General features: G+C 32.0%; 6 protein-coding genes across 7 annotated transcripts; 3 read left to right on the top strand and 3 right to left on the bottom strand.

Annotated features, from left to right (window-relative positions):
* Window positions 1-71: 71 nt before the first annotated feature.
* On the bottom strand, window positions 72-4,372 carry Rs1 (Dead-box helicase Rs1). Its single transcript, XM_076788245.1, has 13 exons — window positions 4,075-4,372; window positions 3,771-3,953; window positions 3,483-3,576; window positions 3,265-3,416; window positions 2,875-3,180; window positions 2,201-2,328; window positions 1,928-2,125; window positions 1,484-1,628; window positions 1,219-1,400; window positions 819-1,150; window positions 465-716; window positions 304-385; window positions 72-215 (listed from the first exon to the last, which is right to left on the bottom strand). Exons 1-13 carry the CDS (start codon window positions 4,159-4,161, stop codon window positions 122-124), a joined length of 2,235 nt encoding a protein of 744 aa, XP_076644360.1. The 5' UTR covers window positions 4,162-4,372; the 3' UTR covers window positions 72-121.
* A 202-nt stretch (window positions 4,373-4,574) lies between these two features.
* On the top strand, window positions 4,575-7,057 carry Fen1 (Flap structure-specific endonuclease 1). The gene is made up of 7 exons (XM_076788252.1): window positions 4,575-4,789; window positions 4,899-5,001; window positions 5,144-5,310; window positions 5,392-5,705; window positions 5,774-5,992; window positions 6,132-6,320; window positions 6,413-7,057. The coding sequence occupies exons 1-7, from the start codon at window positions 4,708-4,710 to the stop codon at window positions 6,485-6,487; spliced, it is 1,149 nt and encodes a 382-aa protein (XP_076644367.1). The 5' UTR covers window positions 4,575-4,707; the 3' UTR covers window positions 6,488-7,057.
* On the bottom strand, window positions 7,049-9,605 carry LOC143354282 (NAD(P)H oxidoreductase RTN4IP1, mitochondrial). The gene is made up of 8 exons (XM_076788251.1): window positions 9,466-9,605; window positions 8,898-9,129; window positions 8,659-8,804; window positions 8,393-8,542; window positions 8,013-8,302; window positions 7,755-7,940; window positions 7,322-7,499; window positions 7,049-7,252 (listed from the first exon to the last, which is right to left on the bottom strand). Exons 1-8 carry the CDS (start codon window positions 9,511-9,513, stop codon window positions 7,049-7,051), a joined length of 1,434 nt encoding a protein of 477 aa, XP_076644366.1. The 5' UTR covers window positions 9,514-9,605.
* Window positions 9,587-13,374, top strand: Cog8 (conserved oligomeric Golgi complex subunit 8). Of its 2 annotated transcripts, XM_076788247.1 has the most exons (12): window positions 9,734-9,840; window positions 10,416-10,678; window positions 10,748-10,830; window positions 10,939-11,010; window positions 11,091-11,215; window positions 11,296-11,571; window positions 11,638-11,851; window positions 11,919-12,079; window positions 12,144-12,422; window positions 12,505-12,693; window positions 12,766-12,921; window positions 13,048-13,374. In XM_076788247.1, exons 3-12 carry the CDS (start codon window positions 10,776-10,778, stop codon window positions 13,372-13,374), a joined length of 1,854 nt encoding a protein of 617 aa, XP_076644362.1. In that variant the 5' UTR covers window positions 9,734-9,840; window positions 10,416-10,678; window positions 10,748-10,775. The 2 variants fall into 2 exon arrangements, with proteins under 2 accessions (XP_076644361.1, XP_076644362.1); XM_076788246.1 differs by lacking the exon at window positions 9,734-9,840 and adding an exon at window positions 9,587-9,705 and having other exon boundaries at window positions 10,416-10,830.
* A 497-nt stretch (window positions 13,375-13,871) lies between these two features.
* LOC143354284 (uncharacterized) lies at window positions 13,872-15,489 on the bottom strand. The gene is made up of 3 exons (XM_076788253.1): window positions 15,364-15,489; window positions 14,483-15,319; window positions 13,872-14,373 (listed from the first exon to the last, which is right to left on the bottom strand). Exons 2-3 carry the CDS (start codon window positions 14,857-14,859, stop codon window positions 13,872-13,874), a joined length of 879 nt encoding a protein of 292 aa, XP_076644368.1. The 5' UTR covers window positions 14,860-15,319; window positions 15,364-15,489.
* A 56-nt stretch (window positions 15,490-15,545) lies between these two features.
* On the top strand, window positions 15,546-18,830 carry LOC143354278 (ATP-dependent RNA helicase DDX24). The gene is made up of 9 exons (XM_076788244.1): window positions 15,546-15,737; window positions 15,857-16,618; window positions 16,715-16,860; window positions 16,956-17,248; window positions 17,323-17,545; window positions 17,620-17,731; window positions 17,816-17,933; window positions 18,008-18,185; window positions 18,268-18,830. The coding sequence occupies exons 1-9, from the start codon at window positions 15,546-15,548 to the stop codon at window positions 18,575-18,577; spliced, it is 2,334 nt and encodes a 777-aa protein (XP_076644359.1). The 3' UTR covers window positions 18,578-18,830.
* The last annotated feature ends 72 nt before the right edge of the window (window positions 18,831-18,902 follow it).

Raw genomic sequence — 18,902 nt, 5'->3', positions numbered from 1 at the left:
GTGCTATTCATCCGTCAATCTGTGAGACGTAAGTGACGCATTGTAACGGTTCTATAATAAAACAAATTAAGTAAAATGGTATGTATTTAATAAGATGTAGTTACAGATATAAAAATTCATCTTAACGTTTTCTAAAAGTTTTTCTGCTGTCCTTTTTTCCTCCACTGAAATTTTGTCCACCTTTTGTTTTACTTTGCTTTTTCTTAACATTTGTCCTAGAATTGATACAGTAAATATGATTAGAACTGTAACATTGGAATACATAACATTTTATTATAAATATTACATCAAAGAATTACTTACTCATAACGCATTCTCTTTACAGCTTTTTTACTTGTATCCGTTAAGTCGGCAACAAATGAAGATTTCGGTCGTTTTAGACCCGCTAAAATATAATCAATATTATACTAAAAGTAATGCCATTAAACTTTTAAATATAAAATTAAGATTTTGTTGTAATATACCTCTCTTAGTAGCTGTAGATCTATCATCATCTATAACTGTACGAATCTTTTTCTGTTTGTTTTTCTTCTTAGCTAATCGTGCTTGGTATGCTGCAGTTTTATCTAATTCATTCCTTGCTCTATCCTCTGCCGTTTCCTTTTTAGGTTCTTTGGGTACTTTTTTCTTTTTCTCTTCAACTAGATTCGAGGGCTCCCTATTTTGCTTCTTCTTTGCTTTAACCTTAGGTTGTTTTTCAGTTAATGATAGCTTTTCTAAAAACATCGTTATTTTATTTTTATATTATAGACGAAAAGAAAAATTTTATATTTTTTCTTAACGAAACTGTAAATAACATTAATTTTTATATAACAAACCTTTCTCTTCTTTCCTCTCTCTTTGAGTTTGGAACCAACTTCTTTGTTGACCCTTATTATTTTCACTTTTAAGTAATTTTTCGACACGATTTGTTTGATTTTCCATTTTAGCTAATTCTCTTTCGTTTCTTTCTTCCTCTAATATCTTCTCTACGTCAGGTTCAAGTGATTGTAATTTTTTATTATACTTTTCAATAATGTCTGGTGGAATTATGCGATTTTTCACTGGATTTTTTGCGTTTTTAATAATTTCTTTAACTAAAGTACGTTCTTGTTCCCCAGCCAACGATACTGATACTCCAACTCGACCAGCTCTAGCAGTTCTTCCAACTCTAGTAAATAAATCATATCATAAATGCCTTATTCATATTAGATACATGTACAAATATATTGTAGATACCTATGTATATAATGTTGCATGGTAGCTGGCATAACAAAATTAATTACAGTTTTTACACCGCTAATATCTAAACCTCTCGCAGCAACATCTGTCGCCAATAAAATATCAATTTCCTCATTTTTGAATTTACTTAAATTTTCTAAACGTTGCGGTTGCGTAAGATTGCCGTGAAGTTCTTGAACCTAGAATATAAAACAGCCAGACATCTGTAATGCAATGATTTGGAAATAATCTTTATCTGTAGAGCAAAATCCATTTCGTGTACCTTCACACCCAATAGTCCTAACAGAATGTGAAGTCTGTGGGCTTGTTTCTTCGTTTGCACAAAAACCATGGCATGATCGTGAAAAGTTCGACAAATTAGAGCAGCTAAAATTGCCTCGCGATCTCCTTCTCTTTCTTTTCGTATCCTGTGCGTTTACAATATGTATGAACAGTATGTAGTTATATAAAATGCAATTATTTAGAGATGGGCGAGAACCCGAAAACGTCGGAATAGGGACAGGCCGAGAATTTTATTCGGGATACAGACGGGTTCTCGACTGTATCGGGATTCTCAACAATTTCGGGGACTATTCCCGAGAATATTCGGGATTCTCAAGCATATTAGGAGTGTCGAATATTCGAGAACCCGACTCGTCTCGACCATCGGGTACGCGACATTTCCGGATGCTTGCACATCTCTACAATTATCATGTCATTTAATTACCGAATGAATTCTTGGCGTAAATTAAAGGCAACATCTTGGTTACTGTCTACAAATACTTTCACTGGTTTGTCTAACGACACAGCAGCTAAATCTTTGACTTCTTCTGTCATAGTAGCGGAGAATAAAATCGTCTGTCTGGTTCTTGCACATTGCTTAACTATGTACTTCATTTGTTCAGCAAAGTATTCATCTAACATCCTTAAATGAAGATGATAAAAGACATCACAATTACACCGAAGGGTGATTGTACAACAAACACGTGTCTCAATTTACCTGTCGGCTTCATCCAGAATGAGTACTTCAATGCTGTCTAATGAGAAAGTAGGTGTATTCTTTATATGGTCAATTAGTCTACCGGGTGTAGCTATTACAATATCTGGATTCTTCCTTAATACAGTTTCCTATTTAAACAATAATGAAACATGTAACAGAAAATGTATACACATTGAACACTTTGGCTACCAGAAGTCTCTCAATAGGTACTTTATACACAATGTTTTTCTGGCAAATAATAAATATTAGAAAAAAATGAAAGAGAAAAAGTAATACTGTTTTTTGCAAACAACGTAATCGCCTATGTAATTTTTTTGTGTGTGCACTACTTTTTTAGAAATGAAGATGACCCTCAATTTTTTAAACGGAATGCTATATATTTTTTTATATCATATGAAAGCGTGTGTCAAACAATTTCATTCACGACCCTATGACTTTCAAGGTCATACAAGGTTAGAAATGGAAGAAACATTTTGAATATTTCATACTAATGCGTTTACAAGTACACTTTATTGACAAAGCTATAGTAAACGTTTCGTATGACTTCCTTGTGTATGAATGTATATTTCAGCTCTATGAATTACATTCTTGGTAGCTTTTTCTAATGTTGTCCAAGATATATATATATATATATATATATACACATATATTGATTTTTCTGATACATTACTTACTTGAACTTTTACATCCAGACCACCAACAGACAATCCTACTTCGACTGTTGTAAACTGAGATAATTGCTTGGTGACTTGATACACCTGAACTCCTAGTTCTCTTGTCGGTACTAATACAAGAACTCGAGAAACAGCTGGACCGTCTAAAGGCCTATACAATAATCTTTCTAGAGTTGGAAGCATATAAGCTGCAGTTTTACCAGTACCTGTAGCAGCACACCCACATATATCTCGTCCCATCAATGCAACTGGAATAGTAGCAGCTTGAATAGGTGTTGGATGTACAAAATTCATAGCTGTTATAGCCTGTAATAAATACAAGCACAGTTAATTATTAGGAATAGTTAAATTCATCACAATAGTTTTCTTTCAGGAATAAAATAAATATACTTTTAATAAAGGTCGTGATAAATTCATTTGATAAAATGTTGCATATGGTTCAGAGTTAGAATATTCCTCAAAATTAATTGTTTCTTCATCGTCATCATCTTCTTTAACAGCTTTTTTCTTTTTACCCTTCTTTTCTCTGGTCTTAAATACATCTGTAATAGAATATAGAAATTTATTTAAATATAAAATTACACAATATAATCAAAATCTGATCATACCTTTTTTAAGTTCATCTTCTGACAGAGAAACATCACCATCATCCTCTTGTTTAGATTCTGATAAATCTACGACAGAATTGTTGTCGTCCTCTTTCTTAAATTAAATATACAGAAAAATTAATAGACAGATATTTATTTGACATTGTTAAATATTTTTGGGTTATCGTTGACTTGAAATTAAGGATTATAAAGACTATATCTCATAGATATTGTCATCGATAACCTCCATAATAATAAACAACGTAATAAATTCAAAACTGCAATTAACCTGATAATGCATATACATACTTCATTCTCAGTTTCTTGTCTAATCTTCTTGATTTTGTCATCGAGTTTCGTTTTCACCTTCCGTTTAATGTACTTGCTCAAATCATTCCATGTGTCCTTATTATACTCCGAAATGTCATTTATAAATTGAAAATTATTATCGAAATCTTTGTTCTTTTTTCTGCTCTGTTTCCGTGGCTGAAACTGCGAGAACAATAAATTATTTACACGTGCAAATATTCAAATAATAGACCGGTTATCGTTTTATTCACTTTTACCAAAAATTGCAAAGCTTTATATTATAAATTATATCACAATATCTTACATCGTCCTCTACATCCGAATTTTCAGAATAATCTGGCACTTCCTCATCGTCTTCGATAGTTTTAATTAAATCACAATTGTTATCCATTTTCCATTACAAATATTGAACAATCACATTCGATTCTAAACACGAGAACCACATGGGCACAGACACACGTGCTATGTACACATGTTTTCTCGTACTGTGTCGTACTGCCCAATAAGTCATTGAATTTTCTACTGCCCAAAATACTTTTGATAAAATTATGTCTGTACAAGAATAAAAGCTTATGTGTTATTTATAAATATACATATTATATGATAGTTTTTTATCTTAATGTTTAACATCAATGATTTAATATGGATATAAATAAAGAAGGCAGCCGGAGGCACGCGAGTCTGATTGGTTATTAGGTACATATAATTTTGCTATTGGTCGAAGTGACAAAATGTGAGCGAATCAAATGATGAATAGTATGGTCCCGACTGTCTTCTTTACTGCCAATACATATATGTATCTATATTCTATGTATTACTACGACGTCAAATTGGCGCGAATTGTCCTCTGCTGCACGCATCTTTCGACAACATTTATTTTCAAACATTGTTTATTTATATAGTGCATTTATAACCATATTATTTTGTGTCAACCATCATGGGTATTCTAGGTTTAGCAAAACTAGTAGCTGATGTTGCGCCAAGCGCTATTAAAGAACGAGAATTAAAACATTATTTCGGTACGTTTTTTTCATTATTTTAATGAATCTGATGTGTTTGAATTTGATTCTTAATAATCGTTTGTATTCATTGCCAACCGAGTTTCAAATATTTAAAATTGTTTTTCAGGTCGTAAAGTTGCTATAGATGCATCTATGTGCTTGTACCAATTTCTTATAGCAGTTCGGAGTGAAGGAGCTCAACTTACTACAGTGGATGGTGAAACAACAAGGTATGTATTTACATATTTATAATGTATTTTATATATGTATATATGTATGTATACCTACAATTTCCTTATGCCTGTTCCCCATATTCGTCCCAGTACAACATTCGCGTTCTTTACGTTGCTTTATGTATTATTACATTCATAGTCATTTGATGGGTACATTTTATCGGACGATACGATTGGTAGAAAATGGAGTGAAACCTGTATATGTATTTGATGGAAAACCGCCGAACTTAAAAGGTGATGAACTAGCAAAACGTGCAGAAAGGAGAGACGAGGCACAGAAGCTTTTACAAGCAGCAGAAGAAGCTGGTAATTATAATCATTATTTAAGTAAATCGCTCTATTTTTTAAATCTATTATCTTTAATATACCCTTAATATATTTTTTCAGGAAATGTGGAAGATATAGAAAAGTTTAACAGGCGATTAGTAAAAGTTACAAAAGAACATGCAAATGAAGCTAAGGAGTTGTTGAAATTAATGGGTATTCCATATGTAGATGCACCTTGTGAAGCAGAAGCACAGTGTGCTGCTTTAGTCAAGGCTGGTAAAGTCTTTGCAACGGCAACAGAAGATATGGATGCACTTACTTTCGGATGTAATGTTTTACTTCGTCGTTTAACATTCAGTGAAGCCAGAAAGATGCCAGTGCAAGAGTTTCATTTCGATAAAGTATTAGAAGGCCTTGAGTTAAGTCACAATGAAGTACGTAACCCTTATACTTTTGTCATTATATCTATATAAGCTTTATTCAATATTCTATTTGTTAATAGTTCATTGATCTGTGCATCATGCTGGGTTGTGATTATACAAACAGCATTAAAGGAATTGGTCCAAAAAGGGCAATTGAATTGATCAAGACGCACAGATCACTTGAGAAGATTATTGAAAATTTAGACACCAAAAAGTTCTCAATTCCAGAAGATTGGAATTATAAGCAAGCTCGGCTATTATTCCAAGAGCCTGATGTGGCTGAACCTGACAACATTGATGTAAGGAAGTATGCAATATACACATATGCATATAGAGTATTTCTAAACGTAAAAATGCTTTATTCGTTTTTTGTATGAATAGAGTTGAGTAAAAAGGAGACTACTATATGATATACTACAATATTGCAATATATTCTAGTTAAAATGGATCGATCCAGATGAAGAAGGACTAGTTAAATTCTTATGTGGTGATAAACAATTCAATGAAGACAGAGTAAGAAATGGGGCAAAAAAATTACTGAAAGCAAGGAATACTTCTACTCAAGGCAGATTAGATACATTTTTTAAGGTCTTGCCAAATTCAAATCCTAGTCCTGCAAAACGCAAAGTAAGTATAATTAACAACATCCATTTGAAAATTCTGTCCTCCAGATTTTGTTGAAACTTTTACGATTGAAACTGTATTGCGTTTTAAAATAGGCAGTAGAAACAAAGGGATCTGTGAAAAAGGCTAAGAAAGGCGCGGCTGGAAAACCACGTGGAAGGCCAAAATAATTGTTCATATAAAATATTATTAATTAATGATATTTATTTAAGCATAAAGTCTCGAATTTCTTGTAGTTTTCAATATAAGGACTGCCTCGAGGAATTTAAATTTGCTCATGTTCAAAAATATTGTAACTGTAAACGCATTTATACATTTTCATATTTATTTGATAAAATAGATCATACATTTTTAAATAACAACTTTGATTTCATATGTGTATGTATACATATATATATATACGAACTAGTATTTGCCCATTAATTTGTTGTATAACTAATAATTTCTTCCTTATATACTTCATTTCGTGTAGATGTGTAAGCAGATAACAATTTGAAATGATAGAAACTGTGCAATTGATTACGTTGTTTCTATTAGAATAGTTTGTTCAGTCTTGATTTCAGCACCACGTTTACGAACTACATTTTTGTAATATATGTGTGGTTCAATTTTATATAAAGTGGCAGTTGGCAGTGCTTTCCAGCTACTGTCAATATTTACATTATGTTTTGATAAGAAACTATCATATATAATGTGTTAGCGAACTTCTGTCCATTAAAAATATTCAATTGTCACTGAAACGTTATTATGGTACTACCAAGAGCGTCGGGATCTAATATATGTTGCATTGCTTGTTCGATATTATGAGGTCCGTATACTCTATCAACAACCATTTGCAACTGTTGAGCATCGGCTAAATCGCACAATGCTTGTAAATATGTTGCATTTAACTTTGAACCTTCAATCCATTGTTGCATGTTCAATCCAAACATGTACTGCAAGAGAAAGAAGTAATTAACACGTATGAAAACATATTCAGGCGCCATACATAAGTTTCGTTTTACCTGTAATAGTAACTTTATTCGTACCCATCCAGCAAATATGCTTCCACATATAAAACCTAACGAATCGGAAGTCAATCGTTCAGGAATTGTACATACATAGGAACCATTAGGCATTAATCGTTGTTTTAATATACGTTCGTCAATTGGTAGACCTCCGGTATAAAAAATAGCATCGTATCTAGAACATTATTATTTTCATATTAGAAATGTAATTAAACTGGAGTATGCGAGAACCCGATAGTCGGAACAGGTCGAGGCAAGTCGGATTCTCAAAAATTGGATTTTCGAATATTCTCGAGAATAATTGTGAAAATTGTCGAGAAACCCGATACATTTGAGAACCCGAATAAAATTCTCGTCCTGTTCCGACTCGACATTGTTGAGTGCTCGCATAACTGTCTCTTACATAAATATTTTAGAACTACACACATACTTATCATATAATTGTAACTCCTTTTCTAAACTTGAGCCATTTAATGTTATAACGTCATCAGCTCCTAACGCCTTTGACATAGAAACACCATTTGGTCTACATATTGTACACACATGTCCTCCCCACAACTTAACCAGTTGCGATAGAACACAACCAATTGGAGTAGTTCCTCCATATATAAGTACCCTACAGAATCGTAATTCATGTTTAATTTTTGCATATTAAAGATACGGCATTTCTATTTAAAACCATATGTACCGTTTCCCTTTCGCATTCCCCTCTCGAATCGTAGATCTATTAATTAGAGCATCCCATGCCAAGCATCCATTGTATGGAAGACTAGCAGATAGTTCAAAACTAAAATGTTTTGGTCGTTTAACCACCTGGGTTTCTGGGACAATTATGTATTCTGCCATTGTACCAGGAGCCCAGGAAGGAACAGCTAAGAATACTTCGTCGCCAATATCAAAATTAATAACACTTTGTCCAATACATACAACTATACCTGTACAATCTCTTCCTAATATGACTGGCAATTCTCTGTGTCTCTGAGAACAAATATATATTGATATATTTTTAATATGTGAATGTTAATATATTCTAGTGATGTGGATATTAATGTAAATAAAATATCATACTCCAGAATTAAGCAGTCTTCGATAAGATTTTGAGTATCCATAACAAATCTTTGCATCAACAATATTAACAGAAGCTGCTTTAACTTGTATCAATAATTCGTTCGGTCGTTGAATCATTGGCATTTCTGAATCTTCCATCATCGACACACCCTGCAATTTCTGCATTGAGTTTGATGTATACAAAAAGAGTTTGAATGAATAAAATGATAAAATGTTATTTTTTCCTTAATAAGTACATTTTTAAGTAATGTAATCGCATTGAATACCTCAATACCAATGTACTGATGACAAATCACTGCTTTTATATGATGCATGTGACGTACAGTATATCCCAAATTAGTTCCGATATAATAACCAAGTAAAGTACCCATAATTAAACCTGCCAAACAAAATGCTAGATCTCTCTTTGACACTAAAAAGGAGATAAATCAAGATATATTATTGCCAATTAATACCGTTATATACTTGAAAATACATTTTTTTTATATTTATTGCTATGCTGTACCTCCATTGCTACGCAAATTTCTGTAAAATGATTTAACACTAAAGTGTGTGTTATAATACTGAAATTGCATTTCTTCCCAGGCTTTCTCTAACCAATTAAGTATAGATTGCATTGCCTCCTTCACATTTTTTACCTTTTGATCACTGCCTAATTCGTAAAAAAATTGTTGTGCCTGTATCAGCCAATCTCTGATCCATTGTTGTCCGTGTTGAACAACTGTATACGTGTGAATCTTCCGCAAAAAATATGACATAATATTAAAAAGGTTTTTCTAGAAATCGCATTAAAATATTTTCTGTATATTCGTTTTACAGTATGAGTCTAACCAAATTGACCTTCAGTTGTTTGTCCTTTAAACATGTTTTAAAATGGTAAAGAAAGACTATTCAAAATACAGAAAAAAATATTTAAATGTTCTATCCAACGAGTTATTAATTATTATGTAATTGAGTCTAGTCTTTCTTTTGCTGGCACAATAATAACTATTAAATAACATGAATATTGTTTACTATGAGAATCATAATAGATACAACGAAAAAATATTGAGTTCTTTTATATGTGTAATTACCTGAAGTGTTTCAAATTGATTGGATAAATGGAACCCGATTTCGTCCATGTTTTATAAACAATGCGTTACCATTGATAATTCAGATTTAATGTAACATTTTACTTTCAACAATGCAGGTATTGTACACAGTGGCCGGTCAGCTGGAAATGCAGCACGGTAGTGATATAAATAAACGATTAACACATTGCGTATGACTCGAAATAGATATCGAGAATCCGTTTTAAAGTATGACAGCTTTTGGTGGGTATCAAAATTTGCTACTGCAGACTCGTCACGTTCTCTATTACGTTTATAATCATTGTCGTCGTCTCTTGACAATTAGGCATTCTACAAAACTCCTATTACTTCATCATTGTTTTGCAACTATCGAAACAGGTTAGCTTGCATCGAGGATTTGGCGCAAATTTATTTGAGTTTTTTTCATATGACGTAACGGCGGTTGTGCAATTGTTCTCACGTGGTCTAACATGGTCTAACAGTGGCAATGACTCGTGCATTCGATACCAGAGGGCTTTTTGCACGTTTTCTTACCATTGTTAAAGTACAGACGAGGTATAGGCACAGACGAGGTACAGGAGTAGACCAATCACACAATGTATTTTTTTGTCTGACGTCCGCGCCCCCTTACCATTTTTGTGTCACATCCTACCGTATCGGTCGAAACTAATATTGTGGAACTAGTATCATAGACGAGATGTAGGAGTACGCCACAGTCACCTTATTATACTGTTTCGGTCCCCCCATTTATTATAGGTATATGGTCCAAGCTTCTCGTGGATCTAGTTGCAACATTTATCGTTGGTTAGCGTAGAGGGCGTAAGAAATCTAGTTGTCGCTAACGATGTCGGTATTTCAGATCGTGAGACACGAAACACCATATGGTGATTGGTCTACTCCTATACCTCGTCTGTGGTTTCCACAAAGGAAAATTTTACTTTAAATGATCTCAGGAATCACCCCTTTCAAGGAGGTACAACATTTTTGGGACACCCTGTATAAGACCAAAATGATTGTATTTTCCAATAATTTCATCTCACGTAAATTACATTAATATTTTAGACTTATGGTAAATAATTCTGTTGGACCATTGAAGTCATTGGATCTTTCCTGTGAGATCCCTTATCATCGGGCAGACATTGAACAGCCAATAATTGTAGCGCTGTTGTGCTAAACTCTGCTAAAGTAAACGAAGAGATTCTGTCAAAATCGTAAAGTATGTGTGTGGCAGACGTGTGCTTGCATACATAGCATAAAAAGCACAAAGATCATTTAAATATTCCAGAGGAAAATATAAATGTATTAAATAAAAAATGGATATCGAAACTGAAAATGTTATAAACCTTATATTTCCGAATGGTATTCGAGGTGATTTGCATTCATTTAATACGAATAATATTATGACATAATTTCTGAATACATATCTTATTTTTTTTTATATCTAAATAATTGACATATATTTTTCTCTTTTCTTAGAATCATGGAAAGAAAATCCCGAGTTTTATCAATACTTGTCAAAACTTGGAGGCTATGATGTTGATCAACTCAGTAAGATAATTATGATTTTCTTGAAACTATTATGAACCTTATGCGAAACATAATTTATGTTAAAATAATTTGATTTTTAGGTAAAGAACCTGATCATCTAGATGATGAGAAGAATTCAGTATTGAATACAACACAAGATCTAGTATTTACAAATTATAAAACATTTGTGCAAACTGCAGAGAGCTCCAGAGAAATATTTAAACAAGTAAGAACGTAATATGTTCTAATGTATTCTGCAGAATTAATAATAGACCTATTAATGTAAATTTAATATTTGATTTTAAGTTTAATCAAACCGAATATTGGCTGGATGGACTTGTACAAAAGATTCCTAAGTTTGTAGAGAAGTGCCAATCATTTTGTGATGCATCGAAAGATATAAATGCTCATAGGAGAGTGAATAGTTTAACATTAACTAGAAACGCAGAATTACTTGAAGTTCTTGAAATGCCTCAACTGATGGAATCATGTTTACGAAGCAATCAATATAATGAGGCATTAGAATTATCTCAATATGCGCGTCAATTAGGAACAAAACATGGAGATATTCCAATTATATCGGTAATTGATACTAAACCTATGCATCTATCAAATTACATATTTCGTTTTATTCAATTAATAATGTAGTCCATAGTGGCAGAAATTGAAAGCAGTTGGTCAGGCATGGTAGGTCAAGTTGTTGGGTCATTGAGAGGAGACTTGCCACTTCCAAGATGCTTACAACTTGTTGGGCTGTTGCGATCAATGGATGCTTTTACAGAACCAGAATTACGCATTAAATTTCTTCAAGCACGTGACAGCTGGCTTCAGAGTCTTTTGAATGCTATACCTAAGGATGACCGTAAGTAAATTTTAGATTGATAATTGGCAATTTATATATTTTAACAACATTGAGTGTCTTTCTTCAGCTAATCTCCACATAACAAAAACAATAGAATTATCGAGGATACATTTATTTAATATAATCACGCAATACAGAGCTATGTTTAATGATGATGAGCTCATCATGCCAGGACGTGATCCAACTGTAAACGAGTGTGCTATATTTTATCATTGGCTTGAAGAAAAGGTACATTCAGTATTTAAATATTGCATCACAGTGATACTGATTATTAGTTATATTATTTTTCCAGATATCCCAGTTTTTGACAACACTCGAACAAGATTTACCTGGTGTGACATCTATAGATTCCATTTTGGGTCAGTGCACATATTTTGGTTTATCATTTGGGAGAGTGGGCGTGGACTTTACTGGGCGAATGTCCGACATATTTGTACGTGTAATTGGAGAAAAATTTGAGTCCAGTATCCGTAAAACAACAAAAAAATTTGAAAAGGATATGGAATCGTTTACCCTAATTAATAAAATTCAAAGAACTAATATAAAAGTAAATACTACAACAGTTAAATCAGTAAGTAATTAACTTAGTAAATTACATTTCTACATATACATATTTTATAATGATGCAGATAATGGAGTATTCTTTTGTACAGGAGAATCCACCAGAACAGTTAGTGGAATTTTATCCTCTAGCTGAATATTGTAATGGTCTTATATCTGCTTTTAATGAAATACGGCTCTGTCCACCAGTAGCTCTTTCTGTCTTCTGTACAAATATTCTACAGGAGTCGTTATATCTGGTTGCAAAAGCTATACTAATGTTTTATAAACAAGAACAACAAGTAAGTTGATAGTACGATTTGAATTATTTGTTCAAAGGATTAGGAGTTTCATTCAATGAATTTATTGTGTAGGCTTTTGCAGCTGCAGAAAGAGAGAATATGCTCAAATTTATAGAATGTTTAAGCGAACAACTGATTCCTTATGTACAGTATTGCATTCACGTTATTTTTCCACCAAATCAAATTGCGATCCATTTAGGCATTTCACAAAATTTACTCCGAACAGAGGTATGCAGAGACATTTACTAAATCTATCTATAAAAGATTCTTCTAGTAAAAAATCTTATTTTTCTTATTAAAATAGAAATCAAATTTAGAAAATTTGAATATATCTTAAATGTATATCTTTTGCAGGGAATTACATACTTGAATAGAGTTAATATATTAGATCCTCTGGCTCCACTATTACCAGTTTCAAAAAGTGATAAAGATGTCATTACTTCCTCAATACCTACCTCTAATGTACAATCAATACTGCAAAAAGCTTCCAATGAAACGTCTGTATCTGAAAACACGAGACATGTAATTGCCACACAATCGGAAAAGGGAAAAGTAACTGAACCAAACAAAACTGCAGAACAAGAAGTTACATCTGACTATAAACAAGAGAAAAGTATAATGTCAACCAAAGACATTAAGGTTACTAATAGTTCGAGTGATGCTGTAAACCAGAATAGATAATTGTAAATTTCTATTCATTTCACACATCATTATACGTATACAGAAATGCTGTAAATAAAAGAGAATAGTTTTTTAATTACTATATTTGTACAGGTAGTACATTTCCCTTTCTCTGATACATTTTAAGATAAATCATTTAGGATTTAATATTACAATTTAATACAAATTTATAAAAATATTTTATTGCCGCTAATAAAAATAATATATCCGATTTTATAATGCAAAGACTTACAACTTATATTCAATTACAGTAAATACTATAACTTTTTTTTAATATACATTTATGTATTAAAGTACATTTTATGCTTATAATATTTTTCAAAGAAATTGCGAACCTTTATGCATTCATAGTATTTATAGACTACATGAAAATTCTTTCGTTTTGGTTTTTATAAAATGACCTTTGAAAATAAGGGTTTGCACAAAGATCTAGTTATTACATATCTCGTTTATGTATAAAACCATAAACGTTTTTATGTTATTGTTAGTACTCTGTATCATGTGCCCGACTTTACATAATTTATCCCTTGTTTCAGAGTCTTACTGTCACCAGATTCGGTTCCACTATTGTAAATAGTGCTATTACTTGTATCTTCACTTTTACAAATACTATGTTCCCAAAGTATTTTATACTCTTTATTTGCTGTATTTGCATTGTGATTTTCTTCATTTATTTCTTTAGAAGTTGTAATAGGATATTTTAAATCTATTATCTCTTGTTTTATTTTCCTAGCTTTTCTAAGTAACTTCTCACATTCATCTTCTTCTGCATCTTCCAAAGACACAAAAGATGTTTTCCTCTTTAAATGTCCTTTGGCTACTTTATCAATAGATTTATTTTTACTCAGATTACCTAAATATATTTGTAACTTTTTTATTTCTTTTTTCTCTTGTTTGTGTCTCTCCCTTAGTGCTTTCAACCGAATCCTTAGTACGTCACAGTCACGTTGTGCTTTTGTATGCAAATATTTAATTCTTTCAGTTATACTTTGATTGCGCCTGTAAGTATTGTATATAGTTTATATACTATAATATTCGATAGTCAACTGTTTCTGATCTTATTATATAAAAATTATATTACTAATTAGATATCCATAACAGTACTTACGTATCTCTTGACAAATTTCCTCTTCTAGTATATGCAACTTTAGGTGCATAAGCGTGTCTTGTTTCCATAACAGTTTCTTTATAGTTCATAGATTTTTCAAGTACAGGTATTAAATTAACAGGTATTAAATTAAATATAACAGCTTTTGATGGAGCAACAATACTTTTTGTATAATTTGAGAGATTAGGATCTATTGTTTTATTCATATCATTTTTTTTGACTGCACAAATAATGTCAGTATTGCTAATATTTGATGAAAGTTTATTTTCCTCTACTTTCGACACGCAAGGCCTATTATATTTTTTATTTATAGTTATTTTTAAAATTGGTACCTTTGATGTGACATTAACATCTGACACTGTTTTTGGTACGCTCATATTAACATCATTAATTGTTTATACACCTCTACAAAATACGTGTCTGCGGTCAATGTTTCCATCGGCAGAGTTATCTTTTCCTTTTGTTTGAGTGATCATATATCCTTATCTTGTACTCAATCAATAATTGTTACATATTGTATTTTGAGCAGGTTATGATATTCTATATTGTCTATAATTACGTGAAATAGTACGATACGGACAACTTTTAAAACGAGGGTAACAATGCAATGAAATATTTTTAGTAATTTTAATTATATATACTATATTTTTACCATAAATATACTATGTAATGTATTAAAAAACGATTAGACTGTAATAAGGCTTTCAGTTGCATCGATTGAAAATGTTAGCATTTAACGCGCCACTTATATGATCACAAAAATTGTCAAGACTTTCTTGTATGTTGTAAAATGGACCAATGATAGAGAGTGTAGCAGAAGCGAAACTTCTATTGAAACTTTGATATTCGTATCCACAAATCGAATGACCTTGACGCACCACATACATACAGCATCTACTTCAATTCTATATTATTGTGCATGTGTGTAAACGTCTAAATACTAACTGCTCCACGTGTTTTTGCTTTCGACAGAGTGAGGTTATGTACTTTCAAAATACATAATTGTTTATTTACTGCACGTTTGTTTTTGTAATAAATATCACATGTGACATCAATATTGTAAATGACAATGCCAAGCACGAAGATAAATAATTTCAATGCATGGAAACCTCTAACGTTAGAGGGTTCTGTATTTTCTGGCGGCATTGACGGTTTAATCGGTGTGGAAGAATTGACTGATTATAAATTAGAAAAAAAGAATAATAAAACGAAAGTTTTAATTTGTGATGGAGAAAGTGAAATTGATAAAGATAAGGTACGTATGAAAATGTATTTTTTAACACGTTGACTGTCGAGAGTATTTCGTTGGTTTTGCCTCCACGCCTCATAATTTAGTTTTATGGAAAGCTCTGATATATTTCTGTATGTTATTAGGTACCTTTAAAACGTAAAGGTTCAAATAAATGGCAAGAAGATGACATAGATGCTAATGAGTCAGTATTGGAAAGAGCAAAGTTGAAAAATCATAGAGACAGTAACATTAAGAAGAAAAAAAAGAAAAAAATAGTAACAGAAACAACTGGAAAGAATGATTCAGATTTTACGTCTGATAATGAAAATGATCTTTGTAGTCAAAACAGTGATAATGAAATTGAAGCGGACAGTGTTGACACACAAGTGTGGAGTACATTGGGAGTACCTAAAATTATAGTAAAAGCATTAGAAGATCAACAGTTTCATACACCTACTACTATTCAGATGTTAACTCTGCCACCAGCAATATTAGGCCGTAGAGATATACTAGGTGCTGCAGAGACGGGCAGCGGGAAAACATTAGCTTTTGGAATTCCCATAATAAATGGCATTTTGGAGTTAAAAAATAAACAACTGAATGAATCTGATGAAAATTCTGGGAAGAAACCAAGTGATAATACTAGAAATGAAGGTTGGATTTGTTCGGAAAGTGAAACTATAGAAGAAAATGATAACAATTCTTCAGAATCAGATTATGAAGAGGGTGGCGATACTGATGAAAATAACATAGGTTGTGTACGAGTAATTAATAACATAGAAATTAGTAAGCCACAGAATTGTGCACAGAAACCCTTATATGCATTAATTTTAACACCAACTCGTGAATTAGCTATTCAAATAAAAAATCATTTGACTAAAACAGCAAAATATACTGATATTAAAGTAAGTATTTTGTCGTTTTTGCTGATAAAATATTACAAAGTGTTGAAAGTAACTTAAAATTAATAATTAAGTGGGTATATTGTTTATATTATTCAGATAGCAGTTGTATTAGGTGGAATGGCACAAGTTAAACAAGAAAGAATATTGAGCAAGGGTCCAGAAATTGTAATCGCTACACCTGGCAGACTATGGGAATTGATACAGATGGGTAATCCCCACCTGAATCAAGTAGATTCTATTAAGTAAGTCTTATCAAGCAATTGTAATAAGATGTAAAGTTTTATCGGACTTAAGGTCACATTTGAATTTTACTAAAATGATGTACTACATATGCTAGGTATTTAGCCATTGATGAAACAGATAGAATGTTGGAGAAGGGTCACTTCCAAGAATTACAGCAACTACTAGAAAAAATAAATATGAACAAAAATATGATACAGAAACGACAAACATTTGTCTTTTCTGCTACATTAACTATGGTGCACGACGTTCCAGAGTATTTACAGAAGAAGAAGAAGAAGCAATATAAAAATAAAATACATAAATTGACGTCCAGTCAGAAATTACAAAATTTTATAGATTTAATTGGGATAAAAAATCCAAAAATCGTTGACATTACAAAGGAGTCAGGTGTGTATCTTTAGTAACCAAAAATGCTGTGATAAATATATTATCTAACGTCAATGAAAACGGTTTCTTCATAGGTACTGCCAGTAGTTTGACAGAATGTAGAATAGTGTGCACAATAGATCACAAAGATTATTATCTATATTACTTTTTAAAAAGATACACTGGTAGGACACTAGTGTTTTGCAATAGTATTGGTTGCGTGAAACGTTTAGCTACTCTTTTTGGTATACTCAATTGTAGACCTCTGCCGCTGCATGCCAGCATGCAACAGAGACAGCGATTGAAAAATCTTGAGAGGTAAGGAAATTTAAATAAAAATAATGTTTTTAGGTTAGATACACCTCTATTTTAGATAATTTATGGAAATATAGATTTCAGGCAGATGAGAGTGGGTTATTAATGGCTACAGATGTAGCTGCAAGAGGTTTGGATATACCAAATGTGGAACATGTAATACACTATCAAGTGCCTAGAACGAGTGAAGTATGTCTAGATGCATATAATGAATTATGTGAAAGTTGAGGAGCTTCTATTAACTTTTATTTTTTTTTATTCGTTAATCTATAGAGCTATGTACATAGAAGTGGGAGAACCGCAAGAGCTCAGAAGGAAGGTTTGACAGTTCTTATGATGGAACCATCTGAAAAACACTACTATACTAAATTGTGTAAAACCCTTGATCGCAGTAAGTGTATTAATTCGATAATGTTATATAAGATAATTCCGGATGGAATATTAATACAGCTATTTTTGTTGTAGCGGAAGACTTACCTGTATTTCCGGTAGTTGATAGACTACTTATCGCAGTCAAAGAAAGAGTCGACATTGCTAGAGATATTGATAAATTGGAATTAAAATGTCGTAGAGATAATTCGAAAAAGGGTTGGTTACGGAAAGCGGTGGAGGAAATGGACATGGTTTTAGACGAAGATGAAGAGTAGGTTTTAACATAGTTCAAAAACATTACCGTGTTCTATATTCCAATTGTCGCTTACAACAGAAACAACTTCATTTTTCAGAGAATTAGAATTGGAAACAAAAGAAATGGCAGATTTAAAGCATCAATTAAAAATAAAAAGGCGTCATTTGGATTCTCTTTTATCGAAGCCACTGTTTCCTAAAGGATTTTCTGGGAAATATCTCGATACTAATATCGCATTTACGTTAACTGATGACAATGAGAAAGCTGTTAATATTATGAAAAAAGTCATAGAGAAAATTCCACAAAAACAAAAAGAAAGAAACAAACAGTCCAGTAAAAGAAAGACATTGTTGAAGAATAAAATTTTAAAAAAGAAACAGAAAATCCTTAAAAAAAAGAAAACATAGGGTGCACTGCTTGAATTAAGGAAAATAAACGGAAATGAATATTTCGCATATTTGTATATACCTAGTTTATTGTTTACATTCAGTTTCCTGCGTAATTATTAATATTTTGTATCACCTCAATTGGAATGAGTGAAATAATTTCAATTTTGCCATGAAAGAGTGCGTCACGAAAAGAGATGATGTAGTGACTCTACTGACCGGAAACGCGTACGCCGCGTGCGATCTAAATAATAATTTCAATCATTAATTTCCACTTGGTCTTTACTCTCACAGCCTCCTTCATTACTTACTGAATTTAGTCAGTAGGAAAATTTCAATTTCATTC

This window comes from Halictus rubicundus, chromosome 5 (genome assembly GCF_050948215.1).
Source record: "Halictus rubicundus isolate RS-2024b chromosome 5, iyHalRubi1_principal, whole genome shotgun sequence".
NCBI lineage: Eukaryota > Metazoa > Arthropoda > Insecta > Hymenoptera > Halictidae > Halictus > Halictus rubicundus.
Note: the sequence above shows the minus strand (reverse complement) of the source record. Positions and strands in the feature narration are given on the sequence as shown.